We start from the raw sequence: 16,571 nt of genomic DNA on the forward strand, positions 1-16,571 counted from the left end.
CTGTGGGGGATAACTGACCATGCCCTATGAAGGGTGTTATTCGACGATGACAAAGTCATTGTCACATCCAAGGCAAATGGGAAGGTGGTGGCTCCTGGCGTCGAGGAGCATGGACTATATCGGCTCAACGCTTTGTTGGTGCACGGGGACCATGGCAGATCCAAATTATGGCATGAGCGGTTCATCAATTATGGCACTCTTGCCGAGATGCGAAAGTCTAAGATGGTGGATGAACTTCGACCAAACATCGTGTTTGCAGGGCTTGCTTGGAGGGCAAGGGACAAGTTCCCACAGGAGGCCTCATCACGGGCCAAGAAGCCTCTCGAGTTGATTCATGCCGACATTTGCGGCCCGGTGTCAACAAATTCATTCGCACGTTCGCGATATTCTCTTTTATTTGTGGATGATTGCAAAATCAAATAATGAAAGGCAGAGGTAGAAAAAGAGAGCAAGGAGGTCGTCTAAGCCTTCCGCACAGATAGAGGGGGGGAGTTCACTTCTACCGAGTTCAATGGATTTTGCAAGAAGCACGGGATCAAGCGGCAACTCACTACAGCTCGCACATCTTAGCAGTGTTAGAAATGACCCAACAGAGGGTACACGCAGCGGAAGACTTTTAGTAATGCCCAGGAGCTCACACAGTGTGGTGTGGATGTGGAATCACAAACTTCTTTACTTATGTGCATTCAATAGATGTGCAGACTCATCAATAGACAATGAAACGGCCAGATAGAGAAACCACCAAAATATATATATTTCCGTCCAAAACTATGGACACAATACAAGAGAGACAGATCCAGAGTCCCACCAATGGTGTGGTCCTCTGATCGTACCACAAGGTCCTTCTCCTATCAGCTGGCTATCTCTAGACTCGAGCCCGCGTGCTCCACCTGCAGCTTCTGTAGACTTTCCATCCAGTGTGTTCTTCTCCACCTTACTGCCTGTGAATCAGCCTAGGTGGGCAGCCCCTGCCAAGCTTTGTCTGCAGCACACAGGTCCCTGTTCCACTGCTCCAACCTGCTTGTGAATGGCTGCTCCAGAAGATGATGATCTCAGCACCTTGCTGCCCTAGAAGACAGCCTAGGCTCAGCCCCAAGTGAGCTCAGTCTGCAGCAACTCTGGCCCTGCTTTGCCTCCTGGATGTAGGCCCAAAGATCAGGCTTCTGCTGCTCCTACTGCTCCTCTGTCTGCTGACTTGCTGGATAATAAAATGAGGCCAAGAGCCTCTCCTTATATAGGGCTCAAGGCCCCCTCTAACCAACCGACCAGCCAGCCCTAAATGGGCCGACTGGCTGGTCTGTGGCAGCCCTAACCAACCGACCAGTTGGTTGGCTGGTTGGCTGCCTATACAGCCCTATTTAGGGCCCTTTGCTGGCCCTTTGTTCCATGCAGGGTCCAGCCCCTTTGCTGCTGCTGTCCTGCCACCTGCCAGCCCTGCTTGCAGGCCATAGACCTGCACATATACTTTGCCAAGGACCTCGTCATGCAAGCGCCTCTGCCAGGCCCTTTCAGCCACGTGTCCTGTGCCGTACTGCCCTGTACATCCTGCTGTCCTGACCCGCCTGTACTGCGCCATCATCAGGGTCTGTAGCAGGCCCTTCACCTGCCCACTACCCTCGCCATATGGCTTGCCATGCTGACGCCATCTGTAGGTCGCAATCCTGTGAGGTGCTGCCCATGTGGCAGCCCCCTCTCTTTCTTCTCTCTTGGGCACATCCTGCCCCAGGTCTCCCTCCCCCACGCACTCCTCATTTGGGGGCTTACAGATGGGGAGGTGACCTTTCCAACACCCCCTCTCACCGACACATCTCGGCCGAATGCCAACATGTCGATGACGATGCTCCAGTAACTCCCTGGTCGTAGTCCTCTGGAACTTTTCGGTGCCGAAATCTTTTCTTGGCTTTTCATCCAGTGGCTCCTGCTCCACCAGGTCCGGTTCCGCTTCTGCACACCATCCTAGTACACAGGTCCATCTCTGGTAGCACCTCCTGGCACCACCCCCTTCCGTCACATTCCTGCCTTCGAATTCGAGCAACTCAGCCTCCACGATCTTCCAGTTGTCCCCCTCATAATGAGTGAACAACCTGGAGTCTTCCAGGCACCATGCTCTGAGGGTCTGTTTCAACCCGTCCTTCCTTTGGCAAGGTCTGCAACAAAAGTACATCTCCAGATAACCTGGACTGCGAACTTTAAACGCACCTGACTGAACCTGAGTCACCCTCCTCGCAAGGGCACAATCCTCCAGTCGTGGAAGTCAATTCCCAAGAGCTTCTGAATCAAGGTCGTCCTTCAGCAAGGTCCCTGCCTTCAGGCTCCCACACCTGTGAGCCTCCTACTTGGGCTCTGGTACCATGTTAGAAATGACCCAACAGAGGGTACACGCAGCGGAAGACTTATAGTAATGCCCAAGAGCTCACACAGTGTGGTGTGGATGTGGAATTACAAACTTCTTTACTTATATGCATTCAATAGATGTGCAGACTCATCAATAGACAATGAACCGGCCAGATAGAGAAACCACCAAAATATATATATTTCCGTCCAAAACTATGGACACAATACAAGAGAGACAGATCCAGAGTCCCACCAATGGTGTGGTCCTCTGATCTTACCACAAGGTCCTTCTCCTATCAGCTAGCTATCTCTAGACTCGAGCCCGCGTGCTCCACCTGCAGCTTCTGTAGACTTTCCGTCCAGTGTGTTCTTCTCCACCTTACTGCCTGTGAATCAGCCTAGGTGGGCAGCCCCTGCCAAGCTTTGTCTGCAGCACACAGGTCCCTGTTCCACTGCTCCAACCTGCTTGTGAATGGCTGCTCCAGAAGATGATGATCTCAGCACCTTGCTGCCCTAGAAGACAGCCTAGGCTCAGCCCCAAGTGAGCTCAGTCTGCAGCAACTCTGGCCCTGCTTTGCCTCCTGGATGTAGGCCCAAAGATCAGGCTTCTGCTGCTCCTGCTGCTCCTCTGTCTGCTGACTTGCTGGATGATAAAATGAGGCCAAGAGCCTCTCCTTATATAGGGCTCAAGGCCCCCTCTATCCAACCGACCAGCCAGCCCTAAATGGGCCGACTGGCTGGTCTGTAGCAGCCCTAACCAACCGACCAGTTGGTTGGCTGGTTGGCTGCCTATACAGCCCTGTTTAGGGCCCTTTGCTGGCCCTTTGTTCCATGCAGGGTCCAGCCCCTTTGCTGCTGCTGTCCTGCCACCTGCCAGCCCTGCTTGCAGGCCATAGACCTGCACATATACTTTGCCAAGGACCCCGTCATGCAAGCGCCTCTGCCAGGCCCTTTCAGCCACGTGTCCTGCGCCATACTGCCCTGTACATCCTGCTGTCCTGACCCGCCTGTACCGCGCCATCATCAGGGTCTGTTGCAGGCCCTTCACCTGCCCACTACCCTCGCCATATGGCTTGCCATGCTGACGCCATCTGTAGGTCGCAATCCTGTGAGGTGCTGCCCATGTGGCAGCCCCCTCTCTTTCTTCTCTCTTGGGCACATCCTGCCCCAGGTCTCCCTCCCCCACGCACTCCTCATTTGGGGGCTTACAGATGGGGAGGTGACCTTTCCAACAAGCAGAATGGAGTTGCTTAGAGAAAGCACAGGGTCGTCAAAGAGACGGATGCGAGGGAGAAATCTTTCGAAAGCTTACTGGGGTGAAGCCGATGGATTTTGCAAGAAGCACGGGATCAAGCGACAACTCACTACAGCTCGCACATCTTAGCAGAATGGAGTTGCTAAAGCACACGGCCGTCAAAGAGACGGGTGCGAGGGGGAGATCTTTCAAAAGCTTACTGAGGTGAAGCCATGAACACTGCTGTTCACATCCTCAACAGAACCAAGACCAAGGTTGTTGATGATAAGACTCCATATGAAGTTTCTATGGTAAGAAACCAACCATATCTCATTTACGGATTTTTGGTTCTAATGCATTTGTTCATGTGCATAAAGATGAGTGGACGAAGCTTCATTCCCATAGCAGAAGATGTATCTTTGTGGGATACAGTGAGGAATCCAACACATATAACCTTTACAACCCGGTGAAGAAACACGTCCTTATCAACAGGGATGTGATCTTTGAGGAGTCAGAGCCCCATGCTGCAGAAGAGGTTCAGGAACTTCCAACATTACCCCCACCCAAGGTCACCATCAAAGAGGTGGAGACGACTGAAGAACCCGAGGAGGAGGAGGAGCAGGACGTTCCAATTCCGGCTCCAAAGGCATCTCCAACAAAGGCACCTTCGTTAGAGAAGAAGCTACCTCACTGGTATTTGAAGACTTTAGCAAACTCAAGGGTCACAGACATTCCTGACAGCAGTTTTGGAGTGCGGTTCAACCCAACATGATGACTCCCTCCGTGAACTATGCCATGGTGGCTCAGCTTGAGGAGCCCAGATCCTTCGAGGAAGCAAAGGATATTCTAGAATGGTAGGATGCCATGCAAGCAGAGATGGGCGCCATATGACACCTGTGTTGGAAAGGTCATCTCCCCATCTGTAAGCCCCCAAATGAGGAGAGCATGGGGGAGGGAGACCTAGGGCAAGGTATGCCCAAAGAAAGGGGACAACCACTGTACGGATCAGTACGGGCTGCTGCAGGGCAGTGTACGGAAGGTGTGCAAGGTGCGCCAGGGTCCGGACAAGGGCTGAGCAGCAGTCTAAAGGGGCTGGGCCCTGCATGGAACAAAGGACCAGCAAAGGGCCCTAAATAGGGCTGGATAGGCAGCCAACCAGCCAACCAACTGGTCGGTTGGTTAGGGCTGCTACAGACCGGCCAGTCATCCCAATTAGGGCTGGCTGGTCAGTTGGTTTCGGAGGGCCTTGTGCCCTATATAAGGAGGGCCTTTGTGCCCTCATAACTCATTCTCTGGAGCAGCAGATTTGCAGCAGACAGAAGCAGTAGACAGGGCTTCCTTGGGCCTTTTCCCAGGAGGTGAAGGAGACCTAAAGAGGGCTGCAGACTGAGCTAGTAAGTGCTGCCTACCTAGGCTGATCTACAGGCAGGCAGTAAGGTAGAGAGAACCATTCTGGACAGAAAGTCTACAGACGCTCGAGGTGGAGCACGCAGGCTTGAGTCTAGAGATAGCCAGCAGATAGGAGAAGTACCTTGTGGTAAGATTAGAGGACCACACAATTGGTGAGACTCTGGATCTATCTCTTTTGTATTGTGTCCATAGCTTTAGACAGAAATATATTATTTTGGTGGTTTCTCTATCTGGTTGGTTCATTGTCTATTGATGAGTCTGCACATCAATTTTATGCACATAAGTTAAGAAGTTTGTGATTCCACACCCCACACCACACTGTGTGAGCTCTTGGGCTACTCTATCAGTCTTCCGCTGTGCGTACCCTCTGTTGGGTCATTTCTAACAACCTAGGACTTGGTAGACAAGCCAACCAAGCTTAAGTTCAAGTCTGAAGGGAGATTGGACAACTACAAAGCTAGATTGGTGGTGAAAGGCTATACATAGTCAGAAGTGTTAGAATTATTATTATATTCTAGGCAGTGACCAATGTATTGTAATAAGTAGGTTAGGGGCAGATACTACAGCCACTATTGATGATGATCCATATGCTTTTTTGACTTACACTTACGATCCTTCAAAGGATGCATGCTCTCTTAGTGTCAATGAGACACTGAATACATGGTATTTTAGTAGTGGTGCTTCTAAGCACATCACTTCTAAGAAGAGCCTTTTTGCATCTCTGCATCCTCCACCTACTAAAAAGAAGGTGACTTGTGCAAATAATTCTTTTTATTCAGTGTGTGGAGTGGGGGACTTCACAGATTTCAGAATTTCAGATGTTCTCTATGTGCCAGATATAAAGAAGAATTTGCTTTCAGTGTTCTCTCTCAATAGAGGAGGATTTCAGGTTATATTCAATGATGCTAAGTGTGCAGTCACAGACAAAGAGAATGACTATGCTTTGATGTTGTCTGGCACTTTGTATCAAGGTCTTTTTCAGCTTGATATATATGAGAAAAGATCCGATCTTGCACTTTCAGTGAGCACTCCCACTGCTGCGATGCAAAATGCGGAGTTATGGCATGCCAGGTATGGGCACATGAGCTATGTGCAGCTTAGTGACACTTCAAAAGCATGCTATGGTTGATGCATTGCCTCCTTTGGAGCCACCTCTTCCTCATGCATGTGAGGGTTGTATCCTTGGCAAGATGCATAGGTTTCCTTTTGAATAGGATAGTGTATTAAGAGCTACACGTAAATTACAGCTCATACACAGTGATGTCTGCGATCCCATGAGGACACTTGCTTTTGGTGGTTATCTCTATTATGTTACATTCATAGATGACTTCACCAATTATACTTGGGTCTACAGTCTTAAGGCAAAATCAGAAGTGTTTATGCATTTCAAACACTTTGTGACTATGGTTGAGAATGAGACAGGACTCAAGGTGCAAACACTTCGAACAGATAGACGGGGGGAGTATATGTCTCATGAGTTTGAGGCATTTTTGAAGGAGAAAGGCATCACGCATCAGCTTACAATGAGGCTTACACCTCAGCAAAATGGCAAAGCTGAGCACAAGAATCGCACTCTTATGGAGATGGATAGATGCATTCTTACCAGTAAAAAGTTGCCTCACAGGTTTTGGCTCGAAGGCCTCATGTGTGCAAACTAAGTTTTGAATCGGGCTCCCACAAGGATTTAAAGACAATCACTCCCTATGAGGCATGGCATGGGAGAAAGCCTTCAGTGGATCACATCAGAGTTTTTGGTTGTGTTGCATCTGCCCACGTGCCTGTGGAGTTCAGACACAAGTTGTCAAATAAGGCACTTAAATGCATTTTTGTTGGGTACAGTGCACAAGCAAAGGCTATCGTCTCGACATTCCTACTTCTCGCAAGATTTTTGTGAGTAGAGATGTTATATTTGCATAAATTTCAGCACATACACAAGCTGAATTTACAATTCCCGCTTGTTTTTGAGGGGATGCTTCCTATAGCATTTGGTTCCCCACCTGAGGCTCATGCTGAAAATCAAAATTTACAGCAACCTCCTCCTTATCCACATGCCCCGATTCAGCCACAGGCTGATTTTGTACCTCCACCAGGCATGAATGAAGTTGTCCGGCAAGAGATTCAAGAGATACACGCAGCCAAAACAGTCCCGAATTGGTTGCTACAGACTCTCAGGGAGAGCAGGCTTGAGGCACCTTTGCCTAGCAAGACTCATGGTGCAGTAAGGCACACAGGGGGGGCTCTTTCAGTTGAGACAGCTTATGCAGGTACTCTTCTTGATGAAGAAGAACCTTACTCTTTTGAGGAAGCAAAGGATAATATGCATTGGATGCATGCCATGCACAATGAATTGCAATCCATTGAGAAAAATCATACTTGGGATGTTGTGGATTTGCCACCAAGTAAGCATGCCATTGGTACCAAGTGGGTTTTCAAAGTGAAAAGGAAGCAAGATGGATCCATTGACAGGTACAAGGCAAGGCTGGTTGCCAAAGGATATGCACAGAAGAAGGGCATGGATTATGAGGAGACTTTTGCTCCTACATCCTGGATGACCACCATAAGGTCAGTTATCGCCATGGCTGCAAATTTTGTTTGGAATGTCCATCCCCTCCATCCTTCTTGATGTAGAGGGTGCTTTCTGTGGGACTATTATGTAACCCCTTACTTGCTAGGAATGCATCAATCTTGGCATACCATGCACGTGGGGCTTGTTTCAGCCCATATAAAGCTTTGTTTAGCTTGCAAACCTGAAGTGCATTGCCAGAAAGTTCAAATCCAAGAGGTTGTTTGACATAAAGCTCTTCCTGTAAGTCCCCATTAAGGAAAGCTGTTTTTTGGTCATCATTCTTTATGTAGATGACATGCTGCTCACAAGGTCAAATAAGCAAATAATTGCATATTTCAAAGCTAAGTGGAAAGCTGAATTTGACATGACAGATTTGGGCATGTTAAATTTTTATTTGGGGATCCAGTTTATACAAGACAAGCGTGGCATCGTTATGTCTCAATCCAAGTATGAGCAAAAGCTCTTGGAAAGGTTCAACATGCATGATTGTAAGCCTATAGCCACTCCCATGGAGCCGGGGCTGAAGCTAACTATGTATGATGCAAGTGAATCAATGGATGTCACACTTTACAGCCAGGCTGTTGGATGCGTCATCTATTTGTGCAATACTAGGCCAGATATTCAGCATGCAATATCTCAGGAGAGCAGGTATATGCACAGCCCAAAGACAACACATTGGAAGACTGTAAAACGCATCTTCCGTTATTTGCAAGGCACAAGTCTTATGGCTGGATGTTTCCCAAGGGGAGTGACTTGCAGATGCATGCTTACAGTGATTCAGATTGGGCTGGAGACTATGATACTAGGCAGTCCACTAGTTGGTTATTGTTTCTTTTTTGGGCAAAGCTTGCATTTCTTGGCTGAGCAAGAAGCAATCTACAATGGCTACTTCCTCATGTGAATCTGAGTACAAGGCAGCTTTCACAGTGACAATTGCATGTGTTTGGCTGCGTCATTTGTTCAATGATCTTCGTCTCTTATTGGAGGGTCCTTCTCCAATTCTCATTGATAGTCAGAGTGCTATAGCAATGACAAAGAATCATGTGTTTCATGCTTGCACAAAGCACATTGAGGTTCATTATCATTATGTCAGAGAGAAGTTGTCAACACGTGACAATGTTGCTAACATCTTCACCAAAGCACTTCCACGTGAGAAGTTTGAGGCATTTCGTAGTGCCCTAAACTTATCTCCTTTTGGTGATTGATCACTACCTTGTACACCACATTGGCACTACAGGGGGGTGTTAGAATTATTATCATATTCTAAGCAGTGACCAATATATTGTAATAAGTAGGTTAGGGGCACTTTTCCCTCATTGAGGGTTTTCCCCCACTAACTACGGTTAGTAGATAGGATAGGGTTTTGTCACTTAGACAAAACCCCTTACTCCTTCTTTGTACTTACTTCATTTCAGTCCACTATTCAGTACACTTACTTTTGCACACTCTCACTCTTACTCATTGCTCTCATTGTGCTCACAAGAAGGACTTGACTTCGATGAGACCTTCGCTCCCACAGCCAGGATGGTGACAATACGTACAGTTATTGCCATGGCTGCTCATCACAGTTGGCCTCTATTTCAAATGGACGTCAAGTCTGCATTTTTCAATGGAAAACTGGAGGAGGAGGTATATGTGGCACAGCCACCAGGATTTCAGATTTCAAGATCCACATCAAAAGTATGCATCTGCGTCTGTTTGGTCGTCTCACGCTATGGTGGCGGAGGAGGGTGTGGTCTCCTCGATCTCTGAACCCGCTGAGCTATGTTCAAAGTGAACCCTCGTCTCAGGCGATCTCCTCTGAGAAAAGCCCTCAATCAAGTGTGCTCGGGTCACTCTCTGTGTCACGGGTAGCCTCTGCAATCCTCTCTCAGCAATCCATACCGCCCGCATATCAGCTAGCTCCTCCACCCCACTGTGTCCTGGAGCTGACTCAAATGCATAGAAATATGTGACGCTCTCTGATCTGTCGTAGCAAGGTCTCCCTGTGGCGACGCATCTCAAGTAGATAGAGCCCAATGCAGAGCTGGTCATGGAAGTGGATCAATCGCGATAGTGGACCGAACCCACTCCCATCCTAATAAAGACAGCGGTATCGCCCCCTAATCTCGTAGTAGACTGGGCACGCATGGAGAAAGTGTTCCTCTACCTCAATCTCTCCTAGTGTGCATAACATGCAGATCCGCTGCTCTCTGGGTATACGTGCTGCTCTCCTTGTCTCAATCCTCAGCTGATGGGATGAAACCCGCATCTGCCCAATGGCAATCCTCAGTGTGTGTGAGACTTCCCTGTCCTCGAGATATTGGGGTCTGATGATGAATCCCTCCTCCGAGACTCTCGGGAAATGGTCGCCATAGAACTGGGTCTTGGTGGGGAGCTCCTGATCTCCCCCCCAAGCCCGAGATGTATGAAGCTGGAGAGAGAGAGAGAGAGAGAGAGAGAGAGAGAGAGAGAGAGAGTAGAAACAGTAATATATATATTTGAGCAAGGATGGATCAAATCATATACAAAATGTGGACACAATGTGCCACCATTTATCAGCAAGATCTGCCTCGATGTGAACCACACCCCTGTGGCTCCCAGAATCTGTTGTACATCCTCGTGGCCACTTCAGCCTGCGTTGCACTCGTAGAGCTTCTGTGGGCTTCATAGTGGTACCCCGCAAACAAACCTTCCTGCTGCTCTAGTAAACAGCCCAACGCAAGGCAGTGATTGCTCCTTTGAACCTTGACCTGCTTGCTGCTGTGTAGGCAGCTCGATAGTGAGGCACAAGTCTCCTGTGAATCTTGTCCTCCTTGCTATTGAGTAGACAGCCCAAGTGGAAGACCTGTTGCTGGTGTTCCAGGCTAGCCACCTTGCACATCTGCCGACCCTGAACAGTCTCCAGACTGACCCAACCTGATTCTGCAGACACAACTTTGCCAGACTGCTGCGATCTTCTGCCACGTGGCAGTCCTTTGCCAGATCCCTGTCTACTAGGTGTTCCTGTCCTGCTCTGACCTGCCAAATAGCCTCTTTCTGCTGTGCACTTCTGCTGCTTTGTATGCAGACTCTTTCCAGGCTGCCCCTACCACTGCAAACTGTCCCTGGAACAGGCGGCTCGCTGCCACATATCATCCCTGATCACTGTGCCTATTTCCTGCATGATTCCAACCAGTGGTTCTGGTCCAAAAAACTCCAGCCTGGTCCTGGATATTGCACAGACCTGCAGCACGGCTTGCTGCCCTCCAACCTGCCCCTGACAGCTCCTTCTAGCTGGGTTTTCTTCTGCACCCTAATTCTAAACTAAGATGGAGATCTATGTGCTGCCCATGAGGCAGCCAGGTTGCTGCCCACATAGCAGGCTCCCCAATCCAACCCCCTTACTCCCTTCCATGCTTCATGTCAATCTCCCCCATGTCCTCTCATGGGGCTCACAAGTGGGGACAAAGCATAGCCAGCATGATGCATGTTCTGAATGGAGACAGCCACAATTTAATACCATGCCACTTTTTTGTCTTTTTTGGGGGCGCTTGTTCTGAAAACAGAAGCATGATATTGTATTGCTAGAAGAGCAAGGGCAGGCAGAGTAGTCACTGCCAGAATAGCATTGACTTTTTCAAAAAAGTAAGAAACGAGCAGTATCCAAGCACAGCTGATAATACAAAGCTAGAAAACTTATTATCATGATCTTAACAAAATCCCTTCATCAATGACAGTGAGCTTGCTCTAGTAACCAATAGGCTTTGACTCTTGAGATATGCAATTTTGAAAATGTTCATGAAAGCCCACAGCAAACCTTAGCTAGACTGGTCAACCAGTCAAACAATGCAGGCCATTCAAATTGTTGACATTGCATGTGACCAATGCAGACAGTGGCTATGACTACTGCGTCAAAAGGTCAATGCAGACAGTGGCTATGACTACTGTGTCGAAAGGTCGTGCACTCTACACTCTTAAGAACAATGGACTTTGACACAGAAAATGCTGTGCGACATTTGCCTATAGTCTTTGAATTGTTCATTTGAAATTTGGCACAAGTAATATGTGAGAGCAACTCGTCTTCACCTTGTAAAGAAGAGCACGGTGTCTGCAAAGGCCCACAGAAAAGCTTCCAATTGGGAGCACCACACAGTTGAGGCACTCTTTAAGCGCTGTACTACCCTCCCTCCACCTCGAGAGGAGTTCTCCCTGGTCAGTGCAAGAAGTGCCCCTTGTAGCCAGAAGGACAGCCCAAGTCAGAACGAGTGAGCTCAATTTCTGAGTTAAAAACTACATAAAGAGATGTCAACCAAAAGAAGTAGAGAAGCTCGCAGAACTCACCCCATGCTCTCAGAAACAAGTTTTCCTAGAAGTTCAGCAAGTTCCCGCAAATCAGCAGCTTTACAGGAAAGGTTGAATGCCTGATTTTCCATCTCGCATAAGTGAGAATCGCCATGCTTGTCAATGATAATGACTTCCATTGAGGTATCTGCTGGGTCCACTGCCCGTAACGAATCCAATGTTGGTATGCGACCACCACGTTCATCGGGATGATTGCAAATTGCCCAGACATACGGGTTCATACCCCAGATGTGATAGAAACCATCAACTATTCTGTCAGCATAACCAAGACTGCCATTGACCTGCAGTCACCTTGCCATAGAAAGAGTCAAGTGTACTTGTATTTACGCGTTCACAGGATGCCGGCAACTTACTAAAGGCTCTTCTAGGTCCTAGAGAAGCAGTGCTGTCCATAACTCAACCATCCTGTATCTATATGTACAGCCAATGTGTGATTTATAAAGAGAACAACGCTTCCCCAGAAGGGAAAGCATCGAATTCTGGCAAACATAGCATCAGAAGCCCAAGTTCCGTACACTTACCCAGAATCGGAGAGCTGTTGCTTGTACTGAGCCACTGCCAGCAGACCACGAGATCGATTGATGCTCATGACTAAAAGATGGAAGCAGGAAAGGCTCTTCCGCGATCTCTGCTTCCGCCACAAGCCGAAGCGCAAGGGTCAACTGCAAATGGTAGCTCTGCTCAGTTTGCTGCGCCCAGCTCTGTTGAGAAGAGCCATTATGTTGCCTAATCCCTTTTGCACCGTCTTGCTTGCAGGCATCATCAGTATACGCTCCAAACAATACCGAATCACTGGCGCTCAGCGAGACGGTCGGCGATAGAGTCGACTGGGGAACGTCGCTGGACAAAAGGCTGTCGGTAAAACTACTGCCGCTCGACTGCCGCTGCAATACAGAAGAAGCTGTGACGCTGGCATCTCCGGCAGTAAGACGGTCTGCCGGAGGCCAAAGTCCACCCTTGAAGCTATGGTCAGAAGACTGAGTTCTCAAATGCTCGTTTGCAGCCACCAACGGAAGGCGATCCGAAGCCCCTGAGAAGGATCTTTCACCGGCGGCAGAAAACCCATGCCTGTCTGCGACGCCACAGGAATTCCACTCCAAATGTCCGCTGCGAGCCCTGCTGTACTGAGAGCCGGAAATCCGCCCGGACAACAAAGGATGATTCTCCCCCAAATCGGTCCCTCGATCGAAGCTGGAAACCTTGGAAAGTCCGGAGGAATTGCGGTCGAGGCAGGGGCTTTTGGAGAGGCTGTTGGGGGGGGCACCTTGGAGGCGAATTGCGGAGGAAATCCCGTCTACGAAGGAGGAATCGGAGGCAACGTCGAGGCAGGCATCCAAGGGATCGTAAGGGATATCGTGGAGCTGGTTGTTCAGGAGCAAGTAATCGGAGCGACGAGCAGGCATGACGAGAAGGCGAAGGGGGCAGAGAGGGGGGAGCGATGGTGCATTCTGTGAGGAAGCTTGCTCATGGCGGGGAGGAAGGGCTGAAGGTCACAGAGCTCCAAGAAAATTGGCTATGGCGGATTCATCAGCACAAAAACACAGACTGTTACACAGAAAAAGAGATGATAACACAATTGAGAGAAAAGAGCCGAAAGAGATGCGTGTGCTTTGATACGTTTGTTGCACACTAGGATCCGGGCCCCTTCACACCGGCAGGGAGCTCCCCCGCGCACCCGGCACGCACCCGGTTGCTCTGGCGGCATCCCTCGCTCTGGTTGGGTTCACACCACCCGCTCGCCTATATAGGATGGCTGCCGCCTGTGGTGGTTCACAGACATCAACCTTTTAATTTATGTCACCACCATCGTTTGATTGGTGTCGCGCCCACAGAAGGCCAATCATATGCACTGCACGGCGGTTAGAGGAGCTAACTATGGCATGGGCGGCCTCCATTGGTCGAACACACATCTTTTGTGTCAATGCCCGCCAACTAGGACGGCAACCCTTCACACCACCTTTTGGAGGATGGCAGGCGGGCCTTTCCTCATCAAGAATCGGTTCACATAGGGCGGCGGCCAATAGGGGTTTTGGCTGAGTTGTCACACCCTGATTTGATGCAACAGATGTCCGTCGATGCCTTGCAGAGTCTGCCCGGCACCGTCCCCCTGCCTCCCAAGCTTGAACTGACCCACCCAAGTGATCACAGCTTTTCGAGGGACTGCAAAAGTTCAGAATCCTCTAGTGACACTATCTATCAAGAATCCTCCAGTGACAATCTCTACAGGCGGTGGTTGTATTTATGAGTGCTGGGCTAAGAAAAGTTGGTGTGAACACGAGAGTCGATAACTAAGCATGATTGGGCGGGCAAGTGGTGTGAACTCAGCCTCACTTGCTCGCATTCAAATCTTGCTCAGAGAGGGTAGGTCCTAGGCAACTATGTGTAGATTGGTGCGTGAGGAAAAAACAAGATGAATTTCATTCATGTGGCCTATCCGAGATGGTGTGCAAAAAAAGGGGTGAATTGAAAGTTGAGAGAGAGAGAGAGAAGAAGAAGACAAGCTGAATTATATTTAATCATTCATAAGGCCTGTCCGAGATCAAAAAAATGAAAAATAATACAATGGAGATTGTGTGTAGGAAGACCCCGCCGAGAGATAATGAAGTTAAGGAAGGAGAGAGAGAGAGAGAGAGAGAGAGGTGTGGAGGATTCCATGGGAAAGAAATAGCAAGTGGGGAGTTGGACCAATCATAAAATTCAAGACTTCACAAAATGAAAATTCCTAATTTTGCTTCTGACACAAAGCGCCTTCACTTAAACCTAGCCAGGGACAACAAAAAAGAAGAAGAGAGAGAGAAAAGGGGGGGGGGGCATAAAGATGGAGGATTTAAAGGGATACAAATAGCAAGTGCAGCTTAGCCCAATCATAAATTTTGAAATGAAAATAATATAATTTCAAATTTTGCCTTTCGCAAATTGAGCAATACGTTACTATACTCTGCCCATAGGGCATATCAAAATAAACATTGTGTCTGAGTGGGTGCATGTGTGTGAGTCAAGTAGGTGCATGGGAGGCGGGAAGGAGGAGCGGAGGAGGGGGGGTGCGAAGATGTGAAGATTCTTTCTTAATATTCATATCAACACATTGAGCTGCTCCTTTTCTCTTACTTGAGCGGTTTTTGCACTCACGCACCTAAGTGATTTTTGTACTCACACACCTAAGTGGTTCGCCACATTCGATTCCCCCGAGGAAAGGATACCTGCTAACTATCAATGTAGGCCATGAGCAATGTGCCCCTTGTAGTTGGATGTGTGTGAGGGAGGGTTGGAGGGGGGCGCACGAAAACAAGGGCACCTCTCCTAAAAATCAAGGTGCCCCTCTTGTTCCTCTAGCCCGTTTCACGAATGTCAAGGGGGGGCATGAGAGCGATGGCTCACTCATTTTTTTGCATAACGTAGAGCAAAGGCGAATGTGGGCAAGCCCCCTTTCCCCATTTACTACCTCCACACCTAGAAGCCTTTATGCTTCAAGGGAACTGCTTTCGTATCCCATCATTGTACACTTCCACGGCCCCTTAACCACAAACATCAAAGAGTCAAAATTTAAATTGATTTTAAAGCAATAGAGAAACCCTCTACCACCTATGTTAAAATCATCACCAAATACTTTGGGGGGCACCCAAAACCACATCCTTGCAAGGAAAATGGTCAGAAACATGTTGTCCAAGTCAAATTTTGTCATAAAGAGGGCTTTCGGCCTAGTGACCATCCATCCATCAAGAATAGGAAAATGGTCGGAAACATGCTATCCAAGTCAAATTTTGTCGTAAAGAGGGCTTTTGGCCTAGTGACCAACCATCCATCAAGAATAGCAACAATTCCTTAATCCTTAGTTGCGATCAACACGAATTCCTTATGAGAATCATGGTAAGGGTGGACATAGTAGAGCCATCCTAGTACCAGTCAGTGACGAGTTCAATTCCCATCCTAAACCAGCCTAAACTTGGAGGACATGCACAAACTACAATGAATTTAGGCTGGAAATAGCCACTTTTCTTCCATATTTCCTAGTTCCACGTTATAGTATGGTGTCTAGGCATCATGGTTCAAGAGGGGGAAAAGCTTATCCCACTCTATACCCATTCTAAAGTTGGTTTAGAATCTATTTAATGGAAACTACAAACCCATCCAAAAAACCAACCCATGTGCTAAGGCCTTAAGACACGAACTACGGTGACCATTTGGGAGGTCAACAACTTTGAAAACCCAAAGTCCAACTAGAAGCATGCTCATTGTCAATTGGTTTTCCAAAGTGGTCGGTAGGATTAACTCGATAATGTACTCATGTGCCAAAAATGTGAGATTTAGAGGATGGAGATTAGAATCCGCCCAACTAATGCCTTGATGTGTCTTAGTTCTTGGAAAGTATGGTCACTTTCACAAAATATCAAAGAACTTGGACATTTAAAGTCATTTTTACAGGAACTATTAAGGGAAGGAATGCATGATCGGAACCCAAGACATGTTGGTTGATATGTTGATGAAATCCTATTAGATGGTTTGTCTCATCTATGTTGTTGGATAGTACTTTTTCCAATTGAAGGTTTCCAACCTATAGATCGAGAGAGCCTATGTATGGACCTATTGAGAATGAGTTGAGAACCCACCGTAGTTTACAGGTAGTGATTGCAGATTAATGGAGAGAAAGGTAAATTTACAACAACCAACTAGAAGATTGTACAAATTTCAATAATGCTAAAAGTA

General features: G+C 48.1%; 1 protein-coding gene across 1 annotated transcript in view; it reads right to left on the bottom strand.

Annotated features, from left to right (window-relative positions):
• Positions 1-13,438, bottom strand: part of LOC147881953 (serine/threonine-protein kinase CTR1-like) — a 50,321-nt gene extending 36,883 nt beyond the window's left edge. The window contains exons 1-3 of the mRNA XM_087402111.1: positions 12,389-13,438; positions 11,847-12,148; positions 11,592-11,736 (exon numbers count right to left, since the gene is read on the bottom strand). Of these exons, the coding sequence (XP_087258237.1) occupies positions 11,592-11,736; positions 11,847-12,148; positions 12,389-13,270 (1,329 nt within the window). The 5' untranslated portion in view covers positions 13,271-13,438. The remainder of the gene's footprint in view (positions 1-11,591; positions 11,737-11,846; positions 12,149-12,388) is intronic.
• Between the last annotated feature and the right edge of the window lie 3,133 nt (positions 13,439-16,571).

Source organism: Dipteris shenzhenensis, chromosome 30 (genome assembly GCF_047967505.1).
Source record: "Dipteris shenzhenensis isolate YYH24624 ecotype China chromosome 30, Dip_SZ_1.0, whole genome shotgun sequence".
Taxonomy (NCBI): Eukaryota; Viridiplantae; Streptophyta; class Polypodiopsida; order Gleicheniales; family Dipteridaceae; genus Dipteris; species Dipteris shenzhenensis.